Below are 23,252 nucleotides of genomic sequence, written 5' to 3'. Positions count from 1 at the left end.
TGGTATACTTGTTCTTTAATTATCTTTATCTGTTGTTCTTTAAAACTTTTGTTTACACTTGATGGATGTTCTCATATGTGCTTCACGTAACAAACATGTCCCTATGTTTTGCTTAAGTAATATAGTTAATGAAAGAAGCAAAATCTGCACCCTTTTGTTCATGGAACAAATGAACACTTTGCAAGAATCTATATCTAAAAAATATATCTTCCTGCAAGTGATCTCTTTTATTTATTTCAAAATATCTATCTGTTCTCATCAATTACAGCATGATCTCTGTAGGAAATAAAAAAGGGAGCTTTTCCCATGAGAACTTCTATCAAGAAACAATTTCTTCAGCCCTCTTCTGATATATTAAGAAACAGTTCTCATCTCTCTTAAAGTAGGTTTGAACATTTTTCTCTGATGAGTGCTTTACATACTCTGAGCAAACAGCTTTAAATTTCTCACATGTTTTGCCAAAGAGATTCCTATTTCTCTTTTTTAATCCCTAGTAGCTTAAGGTATCCTATCTACAGATAGTTTATACCAGGTTCTCTGTAAGCAATATATAAGGCTTATAGTATTTCATTCTGCAACATTATTCCTGGGTCTGTTTGCTCTTGGTACTAAGTTCACTTAGAGTATTATCAATCCTTTGAATTTGTTTTCTGTGATTTTGTTTCCATAAAACATTAGGATGCTCTCTAGATTATCTGGGCCATTTCCCTGCCTCAAGGTATGCCTGTATATAACTCTGTAAGACAAATGGTTGGACAGCACGTTTCTAAATGTCCCAGAAGAAAAGTGTAATAGCACCAATAATCCTTATATAATGAGGAATGTCCAGGGAAACACCAGCTGCACTTACATTCCTCACAAGTTCCATTGTTCTTGAATGCTGGTATGGTTCTTTATTTTTATTGAAGTTACTTGACATTTCTTATTCCTTTACTTCAGACAAAGTATTTTATTTCTAAACCTAACCTTAATTATATTATTGAGAAAATAGAAAGCAAACTTTCTAACTAGTATATTCTACCATGTAATCACATTTGTCCAGTTGTCAGCCCTTTCTGATATATAGGTATATCTTGGCTAACCATTATTATTGAATATGTCTCTCTTTTTTAATGAGAAACTATTGAATTATTCATTGAAAGAATGAATGAATGAATTCATTTGAATTCATGAATTCATGAAATGAGTCAGTGAATTCATTTCATCAAAGAATGAAAGAATGAATTCAAAGAAAAACTTCCTTAAAAGTTGAATGATTTGGGCGCCTGGGTACTCAGTCTGTTAAGCGTCTCGCCTTCGGCTCAGGTCATGATCCCAGGGTCCTGGGATAGAGCTCCTCATGGAGCTCTCTACTCAGCAGGGAGTCTGCTTCTCCCTCTGCTCCTCCCCACCCCCGCCATCTGTGCTCTGTGTCTCTCAAAAATAAATAAAATCTTTTAAAAAATTTTTAATGACTTATATATTTCAGAAGCTCTTTATTTTTCTAAGATTTATTTATTTTAGAGAGAGCATCAGGGTTGGGGCAGGAGGCAAAGAGCAAAGGAAAGAGAATCTCAAGCTGACTCCATGGGAGCACAGAGCCTGACATGGGGCTCACTGTCATAACCCTGAGATCATGACCTGAGCCAAAACCAAGAGTCAAACACTCAAGCAACTGAGCCACCCAGGCGCCCCTCAGATCCTCTTTAGTATTCAGTATATTCACAGCATGCTCCGGGTTTTCCTCAGTGGTCCATTGGCTCTCATATTTATTGAAATAATTTTATTTACCATATGTTTGTGTCATACTGGACAGGTTAGGAGAAAAGATTGAATTATGAATGTGAAAGGTCCTTCTTTTATGAAAATGCATTCTCTGACATTAATAAAAGTCAACCAAGAACATGAAAAATGTATTTAGATGTTTGATTGAACTTAGATGGGGGATTTGTTTCCCTGTCTGATAAATTATAATGCACAAAAATAAAATTATAATTAATAATAAAGTATAAATGTGGCAGATATATTGATATTCTAGGTAATATTGAAGCAGTTGTTACTTCATGTGCTCATAATAGAAAAAATTGACTTTGTTTTGCAAATACTGCTGAATTTTCTTCTGAAAAATACTATAATGAGTAGATTTATTTATTCATTTCTCAGTGAGTTCTGGCTGTATCAAGGTTTTGTAAAAACAAACATGTATTCTCTATCTCCAAGTATATTAACTAATGTATAAAAGCTTGACATTCATTAATGCTTGCTGAGGAAGAAAAAATGAGTTTTAGAGATTGTGTTTTGCTCAGTACTGCATAACTTATTTTCACAAGCCCTACTTAAGCTTTGATTTATAAATCTCTCCCCAGTGAAATCATACCTCAAAGATGTTTCATTAAAATGACAAGATAAGCTCCCTTGTATCCCTGTGCTGGAGTGGGGGCAAGGGAAAGAGTTCTAGGAGATCTTACACAACCATTCCTAAGCTTTAGGGAAAGACCAGAAATTATAGACTTCAGTGAAAAATTGACAATGTCTCTATCATGAGGATAATAGCTGAAAAGATGGGCTGACTATGTGTAGACCACAGGCTTATCTTGATCTTGTATCGATGAATCAAAGTTAAAACATGGAGGATGGAGTTATGGAATGTAGGAAATACTAGAAAGACTGTGTCTTTGAAATTATGCATTTTAGAAAATATTTTTAAATGCATATTTTCATTGTTACAGACTTTTGCATTGTGTCATCTTTCACTTTTGTCTGTCCCTCTTCTATTTTAAAATATTTTCTTAGAGAATTGGTAATAGTTCAAATGGCTTTATTATATGCCTAAATATTAGTTTGAACCATATGAAATTATTGCTATTTGGCCTTTTTTTTTTTTACCTATAAAAATGGCAGGCCCACATGGTTCAATCTAATAATAATTATATAATTCTCAAAACAGAAAAAATATCCTACTAAATCCCTTTTAATTGTATATGAAACTCATACTCTGTCTTAGTTGATCTTTTACTGGCTTAGTTTGACATTGAAGAGACTTTTCTAACAGACTTTTGGCACTAAAAGGGAGAGTTCAAATACGAGAACCCACTCCCTGTTCATGCAAGGCCACACTGGGAGACAGACCTTAATGAAGTCAGTGGCCTGGTCCCCTATGGATGCAGTCCTTTTGTTTACATAGTACTTCTTCAGAGAAAATGTAGCATGGTTGGTTAATCTATCATTTTCTTTATTATTGTTCCAAGTAAATATGCCCTGGTCATTTTTTTAAAATATTTTATTTATTTATTTGACAGATCACAGGTAGGCAGAGAGGCAGGCAGAAAGAGAGAGGAGGAAGTAGGCTCCCTGCCGAGCAGATAGCCCGATGCGGGGCTCGATCCCAGGACCCTGTGATCATGACCAGAGCTGAAGGCAGAGGCTTTAACCCACTGAGTCACCCAGGCGCCCCTGCCCTGGTCATTCTAATGAGATTAAGAAACATTGTTGTACAATATCTTGGGTAAAGCTGCATGTTAACAAGGTTTCTTGAGCTACCTGGTACCAAATCACCTCTTAAGTGAGGATGACCAATCCATCCAGCACATGTTAACTCCTCCAGGTTTGACTTTGAGGTAGAAGTGACCTCTTCCTCCCTTTACTCCCCAATTCAGAGTACACCTGAACATAGCTTCCTCTAGACTAGATACAAAAATTTCAGCAATGAATGGGATTCTCTGAGTAATACTTTTCCTTCTTTGTTGAAGACGGTGCTAATGTAAGTACTTAGTTTCTAAAACAAATGTAAAAACCTCAAAAGATAGGTAATTGCTTTAAGAAATCATAATTTTTTTCTTCCTTTCCCTGAAATAGAAATCATAGTCCTGTTGAAGAACCAGGATTCCATACATCATCAGCGTCATCAGCGTAAAGCATCAATAGTGTATTCCTTCTAAAAGACAGGGATAAATTCCTCTTATACTAAAAATTACTGGCTCAGAAGTGCTAAATGAAAAATTGCCCTTATCATTTCTTTGCGGATTGCAATTTTCCCCTTTTGATCTAGGCTATAAATAGGAAATAAAGAATTGAGTGAAATCTGATTGTATGCAGATTTTACTGATGAGTTTAGGTGAACAAATCATAAAAAGAACAAAGTATTGCCTGGTCCCAAATCTTTGCCAAGGAGTGTTTGGCAGATACCACTCTCCCTCCTTTTGGTAGATACCATTGTTTAGCCACATTTTGGAAGAGTAACAGATATGTTTTTGAATATTTTTTACTTATCTAAAAGAGGGGAAATAATTAAAAATATTAAAAGTTATTTCTGTTCAGTGGACAGGCAAAATACACATAATCTTTAAAATCCTATACTTAATAAAATCAGCAGTTGTTCCTTTTATAACATCTTTATCTGAGGTAATTTATCAGTATATGGACTGTACAAAAACAATTTGATTTTCTAAATGATAGAAACTGGCTTCTGTAAACATTTGAGCCATTCTCAAAACATAATGGAAAAAGTAGGCTGTTCTACTAAATTATTATTCTAAGAGCCAAAAAGCTACAGTATTTTCCTTTCTGTTCTTCAGCTATATTATGCATCAAGTAAGTAGAGATTTTTAGAGAGTATTTCATTTTACTTAGTTTGACTGGCAAGATTGCTTATTAGCAAAAAAAAATTCTCTTAATTTTAAAATCAGACTACATGGAAGAAATACAGTTTACCTATTTGTGGTAGTGCATCTCAAGAGGATGCCTTATAGTTTGTTTTGCACAGTGTATTTGCTGAGTAAGTGCCCAGTAGTTACATGTTGAAAGCTAGAAAGAAGCAGTAAAAATTAAATAAGGAGTGTGCTGAGGGTATGATTTTAGCAGTACTGATGAACTGTTTTTGAGTCCTACCTGCTTTCCACTTCGGAGCCTCCTGTCTCAAGAAGAGACATGGTTGAAACAAATGTGAAAATGTAAATCTTTTCTACCTAAACCCAAGCAAGAAATTAAGTGTCTATTTTTAATAAAAATATAACAATATTTACAAACAGGAATTACACAACAATCGCTAGATAGTGACACAGTTATTTCATAAAATAGTATATGATACAAACCATGGGAGTTTTTGAATTTAAAAAGAAAACTCAATGCAGAGGTCAAGTAGACACATCAACTTAAAATAAAGCACTTATGAAATTAAGCTCCAAGGAATGACATTCTTTAAATGCCAGTATTTTAAAAGCTTTAAAACCAGCTTTTAGCAGGTTATTTAAGCATAGTTATCATCCATAATGAATTTATTTTAAAAGAACCACATAATGTTCAGAAATTGACATAATTATATCTCTGGGATATTGGTGCCTAATTTGTAATTCTATACCATTTTCTTCTGATTGACTCCTTTGTAATTCAGTGGCATCCATATTATTTACTCAGTAATCTGTAATTATAGACTTCCTCTAATGAAGCGCCCTATGCTTTATTGCCCTATGTTTTTAGGAGCTCTGTGGGTTTCAATTTTAGAAAATTTGAACTTGGAAGAGCTGTTTTTTCCCCAGATGAACATTATAAAGTAATGAAGAGGTTAATCACTATTGCTTTGATTGTTTGAAACACCAAAAGGCAGTACCACTTAACATATAATTACCATATTACTTTTAACATATCTTCTGTTTTAATATAAAGGTTGAATTCAGTTAAATGGTAGTAGCAGTATGTTAAATTTACTACAAATACCTGCCTTAGGGAATTTTTTTTTATTTTGGGAAATTAATTTTTTTCTATTGGAGAAAAACTTCCTTTAATTTAGTAAAGCATATAATTAAGATCTATCTAAATTTTAATTATTTAATAGAGTAGGATATTGTTAATATGTATTTGTAAAAATTATCTAAATTACCTAAATTTAGGTCATTCGTTTCTATAACACTCACTGTGAACTTGATCCCTTGAATAGATCTGGTGAGCTTAAGTATATCCGTATAATAATCTATCTAAAAGCTCTATCCATTTAAACTTGAAAGTATGAATCTTTTTATCTTTATCTTTTTTTGTTGTTGCTTTTTTCTTTAGAATTTGCATTAATCTTTTATTTCTTTAATTAGGTACATAAGGGAAAACATACAGATGTGAACATTCAGGATATGTATCAGGAATGATAAAGAAAAGTAGCCTGGATGGTATGGTTGGAGGAGCCAAAGAAAAAATCTGGAAATAATTAATAAGGCCACTATTCTGGAAATATTAATAAGGCCAATAATTAATAAGGCCATTGGAGTTATTGGATCTGATGAGCATTGAATCTTGGGAAAGGGGATAGTGTGATTAGAGTTAGAGTTTAGTAGTAGGAAAGATTAGAAACAGAATTCCCCAAGTTGATTCATTATTAGTTGTCCAGATTAAGGGATGAATGTTAGACTTTGAGAAAAACTCTGACTGTGAGTTATAGGCTGTGAAGAAGTGGTACAGCTTAGTCACTGTTTGAATTTGGAGATGAAGATTCCAGGCCTAGGGAATAATCAGAAATGAGAAAATTGGGATGAGAAGTCACTAGGAATATGGTTGGGTGGGGAATTCTGCAGATGATTACAGCAGTCTTAGTACACATTTTCCGAGGTGATGGGAAATTTTGTAAATAACATTATTTGGAAGTAGCTGATGATTTGGGCCTATAAAGGAAATAAGAGTTGATAGCAGGGATTCGAATTAAGGCATCTCCATCATGGAAAGGAACTAAAAGCCTTGAAATTGATCATTTCCCACTGTCTAAGACAGAAAGGCCACAGACTATCCAGTGACACTTCGGTATGTTTTCTAATATCTTTCAGCAATTTGTTTCAATTCCATCAGGAGACAGCAATGAGATTGCTGGGTAGACAAATCATTCTGGTTGATTGAGAAAGTATCCAGGAAGTATCCATTCAGACTGGCTTTTTCTCCTGGAGCAGATTATTGAATTCCTCTTTAGAACTTATTGAGGGATTTAGATCAGGGCTTAAAGGTAAATCTGTCTCTCTCCCATTTTGAAACATCAGTGTAAATTACACTATTGAGTTAGAATAATGCATATCAGAAGTACATACCTTCAGCTCCATTTTGGAGCCAAGTGGCAATAGGCAGCTTCTTAAGAATTGCTTACTATGTTTTGTGCCATGTGATCCTCCCCTACTTTCAGATTGGTCCAGAAATTGATTTTTGACTCAAGGACAACCATCTATAGGCTGATCTATTTCAGAAGAGATGACCTGTCATAAATACTCTTCCCAAAAGTCTATAATGTACTGGTTGAACCTATTTGATTCTTTTTCTTGGGGAGTTTGGATTCAAAGACACAAAGAAAGAGAATTAGTTCACAAACGGCAGAAGAGAAAATAAATAAGAGTAGATGCACATGGGTAAGTGTGAGTGGACATCAAGGTAATAAAGTAATGTTAACTGATGAATAGGGCTATTATTGTAGCTAGAAGGTTAGTCATGGTTGTATCTTGAATGGTATTTCAGTTCTTCATGATGCCTGACCATGTAGCTGCTGAAGGCTGTTTTTCTATTTCTCTTTATTTCTGCATACATCCTTACACTAAACCCCCACCTTTGTTTTTTGTAAGCCATCTAACGTGTTCATCAAGAGGAGTATAACAGTAGCCAGTTAAATGAAAGAAATTCTCTCTTTTCCTTTTCCTTCCTCCTTGCTCCACCCCACTAGTGGATCTAATTACTCCATGAGAGTGGAGTATGGTGGGGGATAAGTGGGGGAACAGATTATACTACCCATTCTCCCGTTCATATACCCGGGTCCAAAAGACTAACCAGGAATGGGGGACAGAAACACCTTGAAGCAAATGTAAGATTAGTATTTAAACTACAATCAAACCATTATGGAAGCTTGCCAGAATACCATTAAGAGACATGAAAGGGAGATTGGACATTACATGTCTAGGAGCAGTGATGGAAAAAACAAAAAACAGTTTTATGTGTGTACCTTTACCGAATTGAGACTGCACATAAACCAGTTGGTTATACATGCCTTTTTACAAATTGCTTTTGTTTTTTTTTTAAAGCAAAAGTGCAAAATATCACCATGTTAAAAAAACAATATGATATGGTCCTCAATTTGAAAGGGGGTAGTTGTAATAACAAATGAGTTTGTAAGAGTGTATACTCTCTGAGCATTCAAAAATATGTGGTCAGAGAAATACACCCAAATACACAAGGTGAAACTACTTGTACTTTAAAAATAGACAAGCAGCAGTTAAGTTCCTCTGCCTTCCTGGCTGGAGAGTTGACTCTATAGAGTCTAAAAAACACAGGAAGGAGAACACCAGATTCGAAAATTGGGCTTGCAGCTGATGAACTGTCCACTTGTTTCATATATTCCCAGCATCAGCGATTAAGAGTATCTGCTCCCTCATTTACAACATTTATTTTATTAGTTTTAGAGGCAGAATTTAGTGTTTCATCAGTTGCATATAACAGCCCGTACAACATTTTTATGCTCAGTGGTAGGCTGCCACTATTGCTATGGTGAATGACAGTTGTTAAAACTTCCTGACTGGGTGCCTGGGTGGCTCAGTTGGTTAAGCGACTGCCTTCAGCTCAGGTCATGATCCTGGAGTCTGAGGATCAAGTCCTGCATCAGGCTCCCTGCTCAGCGGGGAGCCTGCTTCATCCTCTGACCCTACCCCCTCTCATGCTCTCTCTTTCTCTATCTCATTCTCTCTCAAATAAATAAATAAAATCTTCAAAAAAAATAAATAACTTGCCTGACTGTATTCTCATAAGGACCATTCTGGAAAAGTCACTTTCATCCCACACTTACCTTGTATCTGTACTAGGCACTAAAGAAGATACAAGTAAATATTTTGCCTCATGATGGTGTTCTGGAGGCTAAAACTATTTCTCTCCCTCTCCTCCATCCTGGTCATGGGTTTATATTTCTTATGAAGATGGTTAGGCTTATTGTACAGTACTGTATTCTGATATGACAGACTGGTTGAAGTCCATAGATAAGGAGCGAGGTCTTCTGTAAAGAAGCTAAAATTACTCCCTGTCAGTCATACATGAAATCAGCACATGGAAAGCAAGTTTCCCACTGACCTTTGGGAAAAAACCCTTCTCTTTTTGTAACTTTTCTTTTGGAACTATACTTTAAGGACTCTTAAATATAAATCCACATAGAAGTGTGTATATATAACTGTTGCTTCATTATCCTGTCTCATTCTTGGCTTTGGCCCTCTACATGAAGGTTTCTCATTTTCAAGAAGGCTGATATTGACTGCTTATGTTTCTTCCTACCTTCCATCCATGATGAGCTTTTGTTTTACTGATATGGAGGTTGCCAAGGTACTTCAGTATCTCAGAGGCTAATTGTGATCTCCACAGGTGCCTAGACCAGCATGAAGTTGATATTGACTATGCATACTCTAGAGCGAGGGTCAAGAACATTTTTTGTAAAGGACCAGATAGTATTTTAGACCTCATAGGGCAAAGTTTCTCTGTCATAACTACTCAACTGTGCTGTTGTAGCCTGAAAGTCGCCATAGACAATACATACTGAATGAGCATGGTTATCATCCAATGAAGGTTATGGACTAAAATTTGAATTTTGTGAAATTTTCATGGAGCACAAATAGTATTCTCTTTTTTTTTGTTTTTTGTTTTTTGTTTTTGTTTTTTTTTTTTTAGAAAAACCTTTAAAATGTTTTTAGACTTTAAAAAAAAAAAAAACCTTTAAAATGTGAAAACCACTGTTAGCATGTGGGCTGTTCAAAAACAGGTGGTAGATTGGACTTGACCTCTAGGGCTATAGTTTGCCAACACCATCTCCAGAAACATACTTTCTAGGTTCTTTCTTTTTTTGTTCCCAGGTTCTAATGCTCCCAACTGTGACCTTGAATGAGTTACTTCTCCTAAATATGCTTCAATTTCTTTACCTGGAAAATAGGTTGGTGGGGGGATTCAACTTAAATCCCTTAAAACAGGCCTGACATATGAGAGGTTCCCAATTAATCACTGATACTATTAATAGTCCTATTTCCAAAAACATCTTTCATCTTTTCAAAAGTAGATTAGATTTCCTTTGGTGGATGGTTTTGAATTAACTTAAATTGATACTTCTCCCAAGTTTGTTTTTGCATAATTTTCCCTTCACAAGTGTTCCATGCCCTTAGTAAATGATTGATTTTGATAAGATACACACAGTGTTTCAAAGGTTCCTGTGAAATATTAATTATTTAAAATACTGAATGTGAGATATTTTACCAGAGGCATCAACAGTAGTCTTACGGTAAGCGCTAACATTCAGGTTTGTTGGGTGTTTATTTTTAGGATGTGTAATTTTCTTCTCCCAATCTGCTAGCATACAGGTAACTAGGAAAAAAATGAATATGCATAAACATTATTCTTTAACGGCCATTTAATATCAAGCTGTCTTACCATAGGCAAACTTCCAGAAATGTGCCCCAGGCCAAAAAAGTTTCTTCACTATAACTCTACCATTAGAAATCCATCCATTTGTGTTAACAAGCTCTCTTTAAGTTACAGATACATCAGGGAAAGTTAACTTACCAATTCAGTTACCCTGACAAACTTAGGTAGCACCTACCATGTAGATACTTGGGGAGAAATCACCTCATCCCCCACCATTCATCACTTTGGAGCAGAATATCAATTTATCTTGTGATTCCTAATATAGTATTTATTTCATGACAAAATGTACTAAAACATTAACCTTAACTGTTAAAGAAGAGTAGTATTCACTATGAAGTTTATCCAGGGTCTGATGATTTACCTCTCTATATGAAACTGTTAATTACCTGTTCTGGCAAGGAGATGAGATAATAGAATGAATTAACTCTCTAACCAACATCTTCCCTCTACTTTTAACTTTAATTGCTCTCAGATTAATTTTGCTTTTTGGTAGGTACTATTGCTCTAGTCTTCAACCTGGGAGCACAACATTTTTCTGTTTTCGCTTTACAAATTTTCTAGTGCCATGTAATGTAATTACTACACTGCCTCTAGCTCATCCTGTGGTTTCTGATAATTTCTTTTGAGCTCCTGTGTCCTTTTTTCCCTTGTAAAAGTTTTCTTCTTTTCAACAGGAACATCTGCCTTCATTATTTTCTTTAAACCTTTATACATTCTATGTATGTCCTCTTTTAATCTCTTTGGAGTAGTATCTTGATTTTCTTAAATACTTGCCATTGCCATAAATAACTTCATAGACTATTATCTTAGTTACCATCTGTTGATTTTCCAAATAGCCATTTTCTCCATTCTTCACTCACTTCCAATTAAACTGTAAACTAACAAAAACTTCCCAACTACAAACTAACAAAAACCTCCCATCAGGTGTAGGCTTTCTAGACTGCAATACAAGTTGCCCAGGCTTTGTCATATCTGTTGATATATGGTTTGATTTCTTTTCTGACTCATTTATGGTATTAGTATTAACTCTTACAGATATTATGGTCCTGCAGCACACTGTGTTATTTTGACCATATTGTATTTGCCTTAGTCTATTACCTATACTTTGTTGAATTGTAAGAGCTGTTTTTTAAGATCCCAGAGAAGAAATGTTATTTACCTCTTTTTTGGTAGGTGAGCCATCTTCCAACTTTGTGCAATCTACAAATCCATGCATCTTGCAGCATGGTCTTAATCTGGACCATAATATGTAGAGTGAAAAAGATTTAATCTAAACACTGATTTTTCTTGTACTCTACTTATCACTGCCTTCTTACCCTGCCAACTTCCATTTACTACTGGTCATGACCTTGCTCACAAAACCAATTTTACTTTTCTATTTAGTCTTTCACCAGTAATGCCAAAATTTTCCCCAGGGTTATAGGCAGAATAATATTTGTCACTGTAAATTACATTGTATTCTTGTATAACTGATTTCTCTCCCACTCTGGTCTATTTTGTATACTACTATGAGGCTGACCTTAAATGTTACCTTTCTCATGTCACTGTTGTGCTGCCTTTTTAGTGTCCCTTGAAGCATGTTCAGGTTTTTTATTTTAATACCCAGAGCCCTTTAGAACTTTGCTCTGATCTAATCTATCCAACTACAATTCCTGTACCTTTCATCTATGTTCTCTTCCCATGGTTTATCATGCAGACTGTACATATTTGATTCAGGCAGCTATACTTATTCAAAACAACCTTGACATATTTTACCCTCTTAAAATTATATGATATGAACAGGTAAAGCTAATATATGATGATAAAAATCAGAGCAAATATTGCCTCTAAGTGGTGGAGGCAAGAGGGATCTTACGGGGGGGGGGTAATGGACAGTTTCAATGTCTTGCTTGTGGTAGTACTTACATGGTTGTAGGTACTTGTGAAAATTCATCAAATGTATGCATAAGATCTATACTTTACGGTATTTGTAAATTGATATACACACACAGAGAGCAAGCAAGTGAGCACATATGTGTGTGCTAGGAGTTAATAAATCTAGATTTTAGTGTTCTCCAACCAGTCATTATGCAACCTTTTCAATGTAATGTTTTCAGAGGCTGAACTTAAGTTCTAATTTTTCCATGAGTCTTCCCCAACTATTCTACTCCACAGAGACCATAGATTTTTTTTTAATTATATAATCTACGTATTATCTCGCATGATAGGGTCCTACCTTCAGTAAGAAGCCTTTTGCTTCTTTTGGGTCACTTTAAACTGATTGGTTTTTGATAATTTCTTCAACTTTTGAACAGCTCAACTTTTTTTTTTTTAAGATTTCATTTATTTATTTGACAGAGAGAGAGACAGCGAGAGAGGGAATACAAGCAGGGTGGTGAGAGAGGGAAAAGCAAGCTTCCTGCCAAGCCTGGAGCCCAATGCGGGGCTCAGTCCCATGATCTTGGCATCATGACCTGAGCCAAAGGCAGACGTTTAGCCAGCTGAGCCACCCAGGCACCCTTATAATAGTGAATTAAAGCTGTTATTCCCAGGTTGTTAGGATCTTAGGAAATAATTTTTGTAGCATCGTCTTTAGTCATTTTTGAGAAGTAATAAACTGGAGTTGGGTCTTAGTTAATGGGAATGACCGAGACAAGAAGTGTTAGGTTCCTAGAGGAATAAGGGATATTGTAATTAAAAATGTTAGATAAAAAGAAAGGAGATCTCATAGTATTTTCAAAAACTGTGAAGGGTCAGAAATTTTACCCTACTTATATGCTAACAAGTCAGCTTGCCAAAGTTTCAGGGATGCTTATATAACAAGAATCCTGGGTCAGAGACAAAGAACTCTTGTTATCCACAGTACAGCCAGCAGTGTGAGCTTCATGTTCATACTGCTTTCCCGTACCTTCCAACTCCCACAGGACAACACCAAGGTGAGTTCAGGTGGATGTTATGCACACAGTGGGTTTGTGTTACTTCTGAGGACCCAAGTTTTAGGGAACCCAAATATTTTATAATGAAATGAACACTCTGTAGGGAAATGTAATCTATCATCACACTTATCCTCTGCTCTGAGACACTGTGTCTTTCAAGTATGTTGACTATAAAAACAGTCTTGAAAAGATAGTTCGGACCAAAGGTCGTCAATGCTTGTGCTCACAAAGTGCTCAGAAATGTGAGAAACCCACGGAGAATTGCCTCTAAATAAGTTTGTGCAACCACTAGGGAATAGTCTTGCACAAAGGTGTACCAGAGATATTTAATTTACCTAGTGCTAATTTTAACCTATGGCATCTCCAAACTCTTCTGGGGAAATAAAGTCAACACAACACAGGTAAATGTTGATGATGAGAATTGAAATCAGCAGACATTCTGTGTCCACTGAATGACCAACACCATTGGAAACATGAAAGGGAAGGTACAACGCATCCCTTTCATTTTACCCAATATATATAGTTCACACAGAGTCCCTCTGGACTGCTTGTAACCACCCTACCTCCTTAATACTATCTCTGATCTAATTTCAGGATGAAATGTTAGAAAGTTGCCTCTGAATTTTTACTTCCCAGACATGCCCATATAGTACCATTTAGGGCCTAAAAACATTACCAATTTTTTCCTTGATAACTCTTTCACTGAGTAAAATAAGTATTATAGGAAAACACAGTTTTCTGTGTAATTCAATAAAACTATTTTCCTTTTCAATGAAAAATACACATTTTTTCCCTGAGTTTGACCTCATAGACCAAAAAACGGAAAATAAAAACATCTACTCATTACAGATCACATCTAAGTAAGAATTAATGGTTCTGTGAACTTGCAAATTCTAAGTGAATTATCAATCTCACACAATTCAATCACATACCAGATTTCACTGAAATTCATTTAAAATGAAGGATAACATCTTTCAAATGATCATGTTGGCTTCCATTTTGCTTTAGGAAGAGTAACTGAAATATGAAATGGTTCTAAGATGTATTTGTAAAACCTTCATTCCTTCAAGTTACGTATTTAATGAAAACCTCTCAATTCTTTTGAAAAGTTATGAAGCAAATGATAAAGTAGTAGTAGACTGAAACCTATATTACTTTCCTTTAATACATCAGTGATACTTACAAAGACCTGGCCCTTTTCTTTTTTTTTAATAGAACCATCTAACACATGCCTTCTCAACAGGGACAGTATCACCCCAAGGGGATGAATAATGGTTCTTGGGGAGGTGGGCAGAGAAAAATCTTGGATATTACAATTGTTAATGGCCCTCCAAAGGGCCACACTATATAAACAGATTATACAGTACATCTATTGTATTAAATTTTAATGGTAGGACAATTAGGAAAAAAGTGTCTAAAAAGGCTCCTCAGCAGGAGGGGGAAACTAATGAAAAAAAATGGTTTAGAAAAGTGATCTAGCATAATATTTTGACGAGTGTTGTGTTCAGATGGCAACCATTAATTAAGTAAAGGGATTTATTTTTAATTCCTCTCTATATCATATTTGTTCCATTTTTAATATTTATACAGTATCATTACATTGAAGAATTTTAATGAAATGACATCCATGTCATTGTTATAATTTTTAATGTCTTAAAATTTAATAATTGCATATTATTTATGTAAAATAATAAATACATACTGTTTTGTAGTCTTTTTTTACTTTTATACATATATTTATTTTTCTATGCAGTCTTTATAATGACTGTTTTTATAAAGATACATGAAATTCAGTTATACTATGGTTCTCTTCTGGTTATATTTCTATATCTCTAAAAATTCCTTTCATGTTTCTATGTAATTCTGCTTCTACTGATTGTCTATTAAAAATTGGGATCCTCAGGGCACCTGGGTGGCTCAGTCGGTTGAACATCTGCCTTCAGCTCAGGTCATGATCCCAGGGTCCCGGGATGGAGTCTCACATCAGACTCCCTTCTCAGCTGGGAGTCTTCTTCTCCCTCTGCCTCTCCCCCCTGCTCGTGATCTCCCTCTCTCTCTCTCTCTCTCAAATAAATAAATAAAATCTTTTAAAAAATAAAATAAAAATTGGGGTCCTCGGAAATTGCATCCTGTAATGTCTTCTCTTTTCGTATATCTGGGTGATCTCACCCATCTTCCAGTAGTACCCAAATCTTTAGCTTCAACCCAGACTTCACTCCTGGGTTCCAGACTCGTATTTCTAACTGCTTACTAGATATGTCTACTTAAATATTCCTCAAAAAATAATCGTATTTTCTCATACCTGTTTATCCCTGGTGATCTAGACTCCTTCCCTCACCCTTGATCTTACCCCCTCAGCCAGGTCTTATTAACTATATTAAGACCTTCAAAGTATCCACCCTTTCCATTTGTTCTTCTATCCTTTTAGTTCACTTCTTTATCTCTTAGACAATTACACTATACTCCTAGCCATTTTTCTGCCTTCTGTTATACCATACTCTGAGTCATTCTCCACAGTGCTGTCCAGCAAGTCTTTCTAAAATGAAAGTCTAATCAAGTCACTTTCTATTTCTTATAGCTGTGTTTCCCAATACAGTAGCCACTAGCCATATATAGGTATTGAGCACTTGAAATGTAGTTAGTCTAAGTGAAATGTGCTAAAATAAAAACACGCTGGGTTTCTGAGACTTAATCTGATAAAAAGACTTTAAAAAATAAATATTTTTGTATATATTGAGTTAAACATTTACTTAATATATGAAAATTGATTTCATCTGTTTTTATTTTTTTTTAAATATGACTCCTAGGAAGTATAAAGTTATTTACGCAGCTCGTGGTTTTGGCCTACATTATCTATCTATTGAGAGTGTTGAGCATTATAGAATAATGCTCAAACCCATATCACAGAATTATGATCTTTTATCATTTGGTCACCATATGCCTCCTCCATTTTGTCTTCTGTTAGCTTCATGCAAAGAGGGCTGGTCTTGGTGTCACACTGACATGGGCTCATACCTGGGCCCCTCCACATGCTAGCTGTGTGATCTGGAACAAGATGCTTAAACTCTAAGTTTCAGTATCCTCAGATGAAAAACAGAGATGATACCTATATCAATGTGTAGTTGGATTAAAAGATACAACAAATGTGAAGTGCTTACTGCCTAAAACTTAATTCTCCCAGGTACATTCTAGCCATGCCAAACTACTTTCAGTTCCTCTTTTCTTTGTACTTTAGAGAGAAGGTGATGGTGCAGATGTGTCTGCAGCTTTAATATTCCTAAATGTTTATAATCCCCCTTCCCTGGTTAGTCACTGGGGATGACTAACCACTTCCCTTTGATCTGTCCTGTTTTTACCAAATTTTGGACCTGAGAACCTCTCTACTCCCTTTGTTTTTATTTAATATCATGTCCTAGAGAATTCATTTTAAAAGAACAAATGATTCATGGTGAGTGCTGTGAAGTTTGTAAACGTGGAGATTCACAGACCTGTACCCCTGGGGGGAAAAAAATATATATATGTTTATAAAAAATAAAATTATAAAAAAAAAAGTTACACCACAAAAAAAAAAAGAACAAATGATTGATATAACATTGTAAAAAATCTCAAGTCAAATAAAGGGCATAATCAAAAAAGGTTTTAGCTTGTTCTTGCCCTGTAAAAGAATATTTGTGGGTGTGTTGTGATATGATACCCCATAGTTGTTCTTTAAATAAAGTAGGATTTAAATTAAACTTCAGAATAACATCAGAAACAGTTTTTTTCTCCCTCACTCCTGCCTTCTTCTTCTCTTAAGCCTTCTGCTTACAAATGTCCTCTACCCCAGGCCCACACATTTAGCAACCACTCAAATTAACCACTTAGTTAGGGTACTTTTATCATCAGCTAAACCAGATAGGAAGATGGGTCTCAGCTCTCTGTGGATTATCCACAGTATAGTAGCTTTTCTGACAATAAATACCTTGAGACAAATGTTTCTAACAAATCTTTAAAGTGTTTTTGATGGCCAGAATTGTCAAAGATAAAGAGTAGGATAAAATGTTTTAAATGCATTTGCATTAGGAATTTCCATGTACATCTTTTGAATACTCTGCTCATGGAATCTTAACAGTTCTTTCCCATAGGAAAAATTTAGAAACACAACAGCATTCTAAAAGGGATGATGAAAAAAAAATTTTTTTTTTAAAAAGTGATGATGAGACTCTGGTTAATGTCTCTCAAATGTAAAATGCACCCTTTCAAATGGTGTGGTCACCTTTTCCTTCTACAATGTCAGCATCTTGAAATTGGTAAAGGATATGGATTAGGTAGGAATTGAATGCAAATGTGTTTTTGCAAATAGTGTCTTTTGAGATAATCACAGATGATGGTTGAATGCTGAAGGTATTAATACAGTCAGTATTTAACCTTGTATAACTCTGCTTCATCAAATCACACCCTGCACATTGATTGCATTAAGCCAGGTCATTGGTTTCTTGCCTAGGAATATCTTAGAAGAATCTTAACAGGAAGGCCCAGTAGCTGATCAGCTACTATTTATTTGCATACTGAGTGTGTCATCAATAATACAAAAGACAAGGTCCTTAAGTTGAAAGAACAGTGGGATTGGCATGAATTTTGCTTAATGGTGCATAATAAGCAAAGTAGTCTGTGGTGCCAGAAAGTGACAGGATCCATTATGTTTAAACAGATATATGTCTTTAATTTAGGGATATTATGTAAATCTGACAGGACCTTTCCCCTTTATTTTACTGTAGTTTAATTGCTCTAAGATTAATTCTGATTTCTCCCTCCCTCCAGAGGGTGATGAGACTGGTGTGATGGATAATCTTCTAGAAGCCCTACAATCAGGTGCAGCATTCCGAGACCGCAGAAAGCGAATTCCAAGGAATCCAGGTAAAACTCCTTCTGGTTTACATGGTATTATAAAATGTGAATGTTCCAGTTCACATGGTATTATAAAATGTGAATGTTCATAGCCAACTACTACCCCCCAAAAACCTTCCTCATGAATTTTTTTCAGTAGTCGATCTCAGTTCACGTATTAAGAAGTCTCAACAGGCTTCTATGTCTATGTGAACACAAGTTTTACCTTGGTAAACATATCTTCAAATAACTGTGGACTCTGCAAAAAAATTTCAGAAACAAGTACTCCTGCTGCGTTTAATATTAAATATTTTAATTGTTGTTTTATGTGCATGTGGTTTGGGTGGAACATGTTTTAAAACCATAAAATGTAATTAAATCATTAAAGGTAATTGGCCCTAGGGATGTCACTTTAGCTATTTACAGGTAAGGAAACTGAAATAATGCTTCTTTCTAGAAGTCATTTTGGCTTTGTAGTACAATCCATATCCCATTCTCCGGATTACTAAAGAGAGGAAAGGCACAGTGGTATTAGAAAATGGTCTGTCTTTTCTCTTCATACCCTATGGCTGAGGTAAATAATAGTTCCTCTCAGAATAATCCAGGTAGGTGAGCTATCCATATCCTTTAAGGAAATTTCTGTATTTTTAGTTTATCTCTTCTACAAAGGAGGAACAAATTAAGTATATGGATTTTAAAAACCCTCTTCATAGGCTGTGGAGCCATATGGAGGAGTAAATGAAAAAGGGAAAATTAGTAGTAAATATGTAAATTCTTCTTAATTTAGATTAATAAGATTTACCTTGACTAGCCTACAATTCAAAAAATATTCTGTATTTGGACTGGAAACTAACATATATCATCAGGATAGAATGTGGTGGCTCTTAAAACGGTTGTACTCCAACAAACCAGTGAAAGAAATGGAGCCCAGTAAAGTTGTCCAGGAAAGCTTTTGACAGCGGTGAAACTCATGGCAGAGGACAATGTAAGTTATATTCATCTTTTTTACATTTGGGTGAATTTTGGTGGATATGAAGACATTGGAGATGGCCTACAAAAAGAATGGAAGACTGGAAGAAAGTAAAGTAAAATTTCTGTATATTCATATTAATTTTTAAGGTAGTGCTGCATAGCAGAATATTAGGAGCACTGCTAATTTGTAACTATGAAGCAGCCATCTCATCTACCCTCAGTCTTTATCTGTAAAACAAGAATGTTTTACCGTGCTATCAGAGACCCCTTCCACCTCCTGTGAAAAATAGAAACCTTCACTGTTCTTTCTTGAACTATCAGAGTATTAACAGTGAAAAGCAAACTGAAATAATTTTTCTGTCAATTCAGTTCTCTGTTAAGCAGCTGATAAGTATAAGTATGTTATTCTGTGCCATAAAAGAACTGCCATCATCTTTCTAGGAGTTTATTTTTAAAATACATTTGCTAAGGCCCATGTCTGATTAGACTCATAACTCATACTGCCTCTAGAATGGTTGTACTGAGAAAGAGAGAAATCATCTAATGGGGTTTCTGTTAGTTTGGTACTCAAGGGAATATAGTGTCATCAACTGTGAAACACCAAGAGTAGATTCACAAACTACATGATTTTATAGTACTGATCCCAAGTAATCTAAATTGGGACCTCCTTTGGTTTGCAGCTGGAGTACCTCCATGAATGCACAGGGTCAAAAATATCAGCCCATGTAGTTCTGGCAGTCATTCCAAGTGACAGCGACCAATGCAAATGCCCAGCGGTATAATCTTGAGCATCAAAGTTCAAGCGAGGGAGAGGAGAAGCAGGCATAGAGTTGAGAAGTCTGCCAAAAACCCTCCTGTTTGCTTGCCTCTTTCTAAAAGCAATAGAACTGGGGATTTTCCCATATTTCTTCCTTATTTCTGACTTTCCTAACTAGATCATCTTTTTCTGCAGGCCTCTTTTTGTTTTCACTTTCCTAGGTATTTGGTTCTTCTTTAATGCCCCATGGACTTTATATTTTTATACTTTCCCTTTTCAACACCAGCATCCTTGCTCCTTTCCAATAACGTCCACTTCTACATGATGATAGAAGCAGAAAAATCAAATTATAAAGAAGACTATTTTTATCAAGTAATGTAAAGTAAGAGTTAATAGCCGAAAAAAATCTGAAATGCAGTGAGCCACAAACAGCAAAGATGTACTGCTCTGCTTGCCATCTCCATTATTATCACCTGCAGATGGAAATTATGGTATATAAAATATAGAGCTCTACAATTGTGCTTTTAATTGCAGTGTTTTCAATTCCATGTTTAAACAAAGTGAGGTGATTATTTATATATTCTTCATTAGAAAATAAAAATGTTAAAAAAAATAAAAGAAAAATGTTAGTAAATAGTATGATTAGTTGCCTAAATTATAAAACTTTCACACTGAGTCTATATCCCCTCCCCAGGATCTACCAAATAAGGCAAATCAGAGTTCCCAAATACTGTCTGTAGCCCAAAAACTGAGAATGTTGTTTCAGCTAAGGCCTCCAAAAGGCATTTCAAGGGAGACTATTATATAAGGAGAGCTATTGAAAAATATATTGATAACTAGTATAGCACAAGCTTCAACCAGTCAGAATGTACACAGGCAATAAGTAGCCACTATGGTGGTACTAATACAAACTGGCTCGATATCAACCCAGATTACAAGCTTTGTTAATACCAAACTCAGAGATTAGGAAATGAGCCCCTAAACATTCATTAATTTATTGTACATCTGTTCCGTGAAAGGCAGTATGCCACATGAAGGAAAAATGCGGTAATAATTACGATTTTTTAGTTATAAGACCCTTGTGTCTTGTGGGAAAGATAAACAGACAGAAAGATTACAGAATAAGGCAGAAAATAATAGCTATTATACAAAAGCTATTAATAATATACTTTGTGAGCTCAGAGGAAGGAAATATCATGTTTTATTGGGTATGTCAGAAAAAGAATCATTGAAGAAAAGGTTTTGAAGGATGAGTATGGATTTCAGCAGTTGGAATTGGAAGTAGGGATAGTGGGTAAATGGAATCTCATTAAGAAAAATACAGAAGTAAGAAAGTGTGAAGCATTTTGGGAGCATGGCCAGTAGTCCACCTAGTAAGAAAATAAGCTATATAAAGTGTAGAAGTATGGAGATAATTCTGGAAAAGTAGGTGATGAGCACTGGGTCTTATATGCAACTGATGAATCACTAAATTCTACCCCTGAAACTAATAATACACTATATGTTAACTAAACTGAATGTAAGGGCGCCTGGGTGGCTCAGTAGATTAAGGATCTGCCTTCAGCTCAGGTCATGATCCCAGCCCTTGGATGGAGTCCCACATCGGGCTCCTTGCTCAGGCGGGAGCCTGCTTCTCCTTCTCCCTCTGCCTGCCACTCCCATTGCTTGTGCTCTCTGTCTCTCTCTGTCAAGTAAATAAATAAAATCTTTAAAAAACTAAAAAAATAAACTGAATTTAAATATTCTTTTTTAAAAGTAGGTTGGTGCCACATCCTAAGAGTGCTTAAATAAGAGACTAAGGTGTTAATGTATAACTCTTTAGGCCACAGGGATATATTGAAGGTTTTTAAGCAATGGAGAAACATGATCAAAGCTATATATTAAGACATTTAATCTATGGAATGTGAGTGATGAATTAGGATTCTACTGTCATATTCTGAGTCAAAGGAGATAATTTAGATGAAGAGGAAGAGGAGTAGCCAGGAGTCAAAGATAATCCTAGGGTTTTGAATTTGATTAGGTAGAAGGACAGTTGGATTATGACAGAAAATAATTAAGATCTGGAAAAGGAGTGGTGATGGAAGATTAAGTAAGTTTTTTTTTTAAGATTTTATTTATTTATTTGACAGAGATCACAAGTAGGCAAAGAGGCAGACAGAAAGAAAGGAAGGGAAGCAGGCTCCCCGCTGAGCAGAGAGCCCGATGCAGGGCTCGATCCCAGGACCCTGGGATCATGACCCGAGCCAAAGGCAGAGGCTTTAACCCACGGAGCCACCCAGGCGCCCCAAGATTAAGTAAATTTTGAGAAAGTGCAACTGAAAGTGAGAGCAGAGCATTGAGGTCCAGAGGTCTAAAAGTTTCTTGAAAGTATAGGTGTAGATTTCGTCACAAGATGGTTGAGTTTGTGAGATTTCTGGTTGTAATATGGAAATGGAAGGGATTATTAAAGTGATTATTCAGATAAAAGAGATCCAAAAACAGAACTTTGAAAATGCCTTCACTTAGGGCCTAAAAGTAAAACTAGCAAAGAAGATAGACAAGGAATAGTTGGGCAGGCGGGAGGAGAATCAAAACATTGTTCTAGGGGTGCCTGGGTGGCTCAGTGGGTTAAGCCTCTGCCTTCAGCTCAGGTCATGATCCCAGGGTCCTGGGATTGAGCCCCACATAGGGCTCTCTGCTCAGCAGGGAGCCTGCTTCCCCCGCTCTCTCTGCCTGCCTCTCCACCTACTTGTGATCTCTCTCTCTGTCAAATAAATAAATAAAATCTTTAAAAAAAAACACAAAACATTGTTCTAGGAGCAAAGAAAGAGGGAAGTATTAAGAAGGCAGAAAAGGTGGGCATTTTCAACAAGGACATATGCTGTGGTAGGATCAAAAAGGATAAAAACCAATGATTTGCCATTTGGGAGTTTTCTATCAACTTTTTTTTTTTAAAGATTTTATTTATTCATTTGACAGACAGAGATCACAAGTAGGCAGAGAGGCAGGCAGAGAGAGAGGAAGGGAAGCAGGCTCCCTGCTGAGCAGAGAGCCAGATGTGGGGCTCCATTGCAGGACCCTGAGATCATGACCTGAGCAGAGGCTTAACCCACTGAGCACCCAGGCACCCCCGTCTATCAACTTTTTAAGAGCATCTTTTCAATATTTGGATAGAACTGGGAGCCAGAATGCAGGAACTAAGCAGTGAGTAGGTTGTCAGGATGCAGGAATTGATAGTATTCATTCAGCAACTGAACAATTTTATTGACTGCTTCCTGGGTGTCATGTACTGGTTTAGGTACTGAGGATGTACCACCAATCAGGACATTTGTTCCAAGGGGCTCACATTTTGGGTTTACCTTTTGGGATGGGAAAACATGAAT

The 23,252-nt window shown here is 35.8% G+C and overlaps 1 protein-coding gene across 5 annotated transcripts in view; it reads left to right on the top strand.

The window, feature by feature from the left end:
• The window catches only part of DIAPH2 (diaphanous related formin 2), a 1,009,576-nt gene that overhangs the window by 822,774 nt on the left and 163,550 nt on the right, over window positions 1–23,252 (top strand). For all 5 annotated transcript variants that reach the window (XM_032881800.1, XM_032881797.1, XM_032881801.1 and 2 more), the window contains one exon: window positions 18,096–18,191. In XM_032881800.1, coding sequence (XP_032737691.1) covers window positions 18,096–18,191 — 96 coding nt within the window. The remainder of the gene's footprint in view (window positions 1–18,095; window positions 18,192–23,252) is intronic.

This window comes from Lontra canadensis, unplaced genomic scaffold, assembly GCF_010015895.1.
Source record: "Lontra canadensis isolate GAN:19392208 unplaced genomic scaffold, GSC_riverotter_1.0 scaffold77, whole genome shotgun sequence".
In the NCBI taxonomy this organism is placed as follows: Eukaryota; Metazoa; Chordata; class Mammalia; order Carnivora; family Mustelidae; genus Lontra; species Lontra canadensis.
Note: the sequence above shows the minus strand (reverse complement) of the source record. Positions and strands in the feature narration are given on the sequence as shown.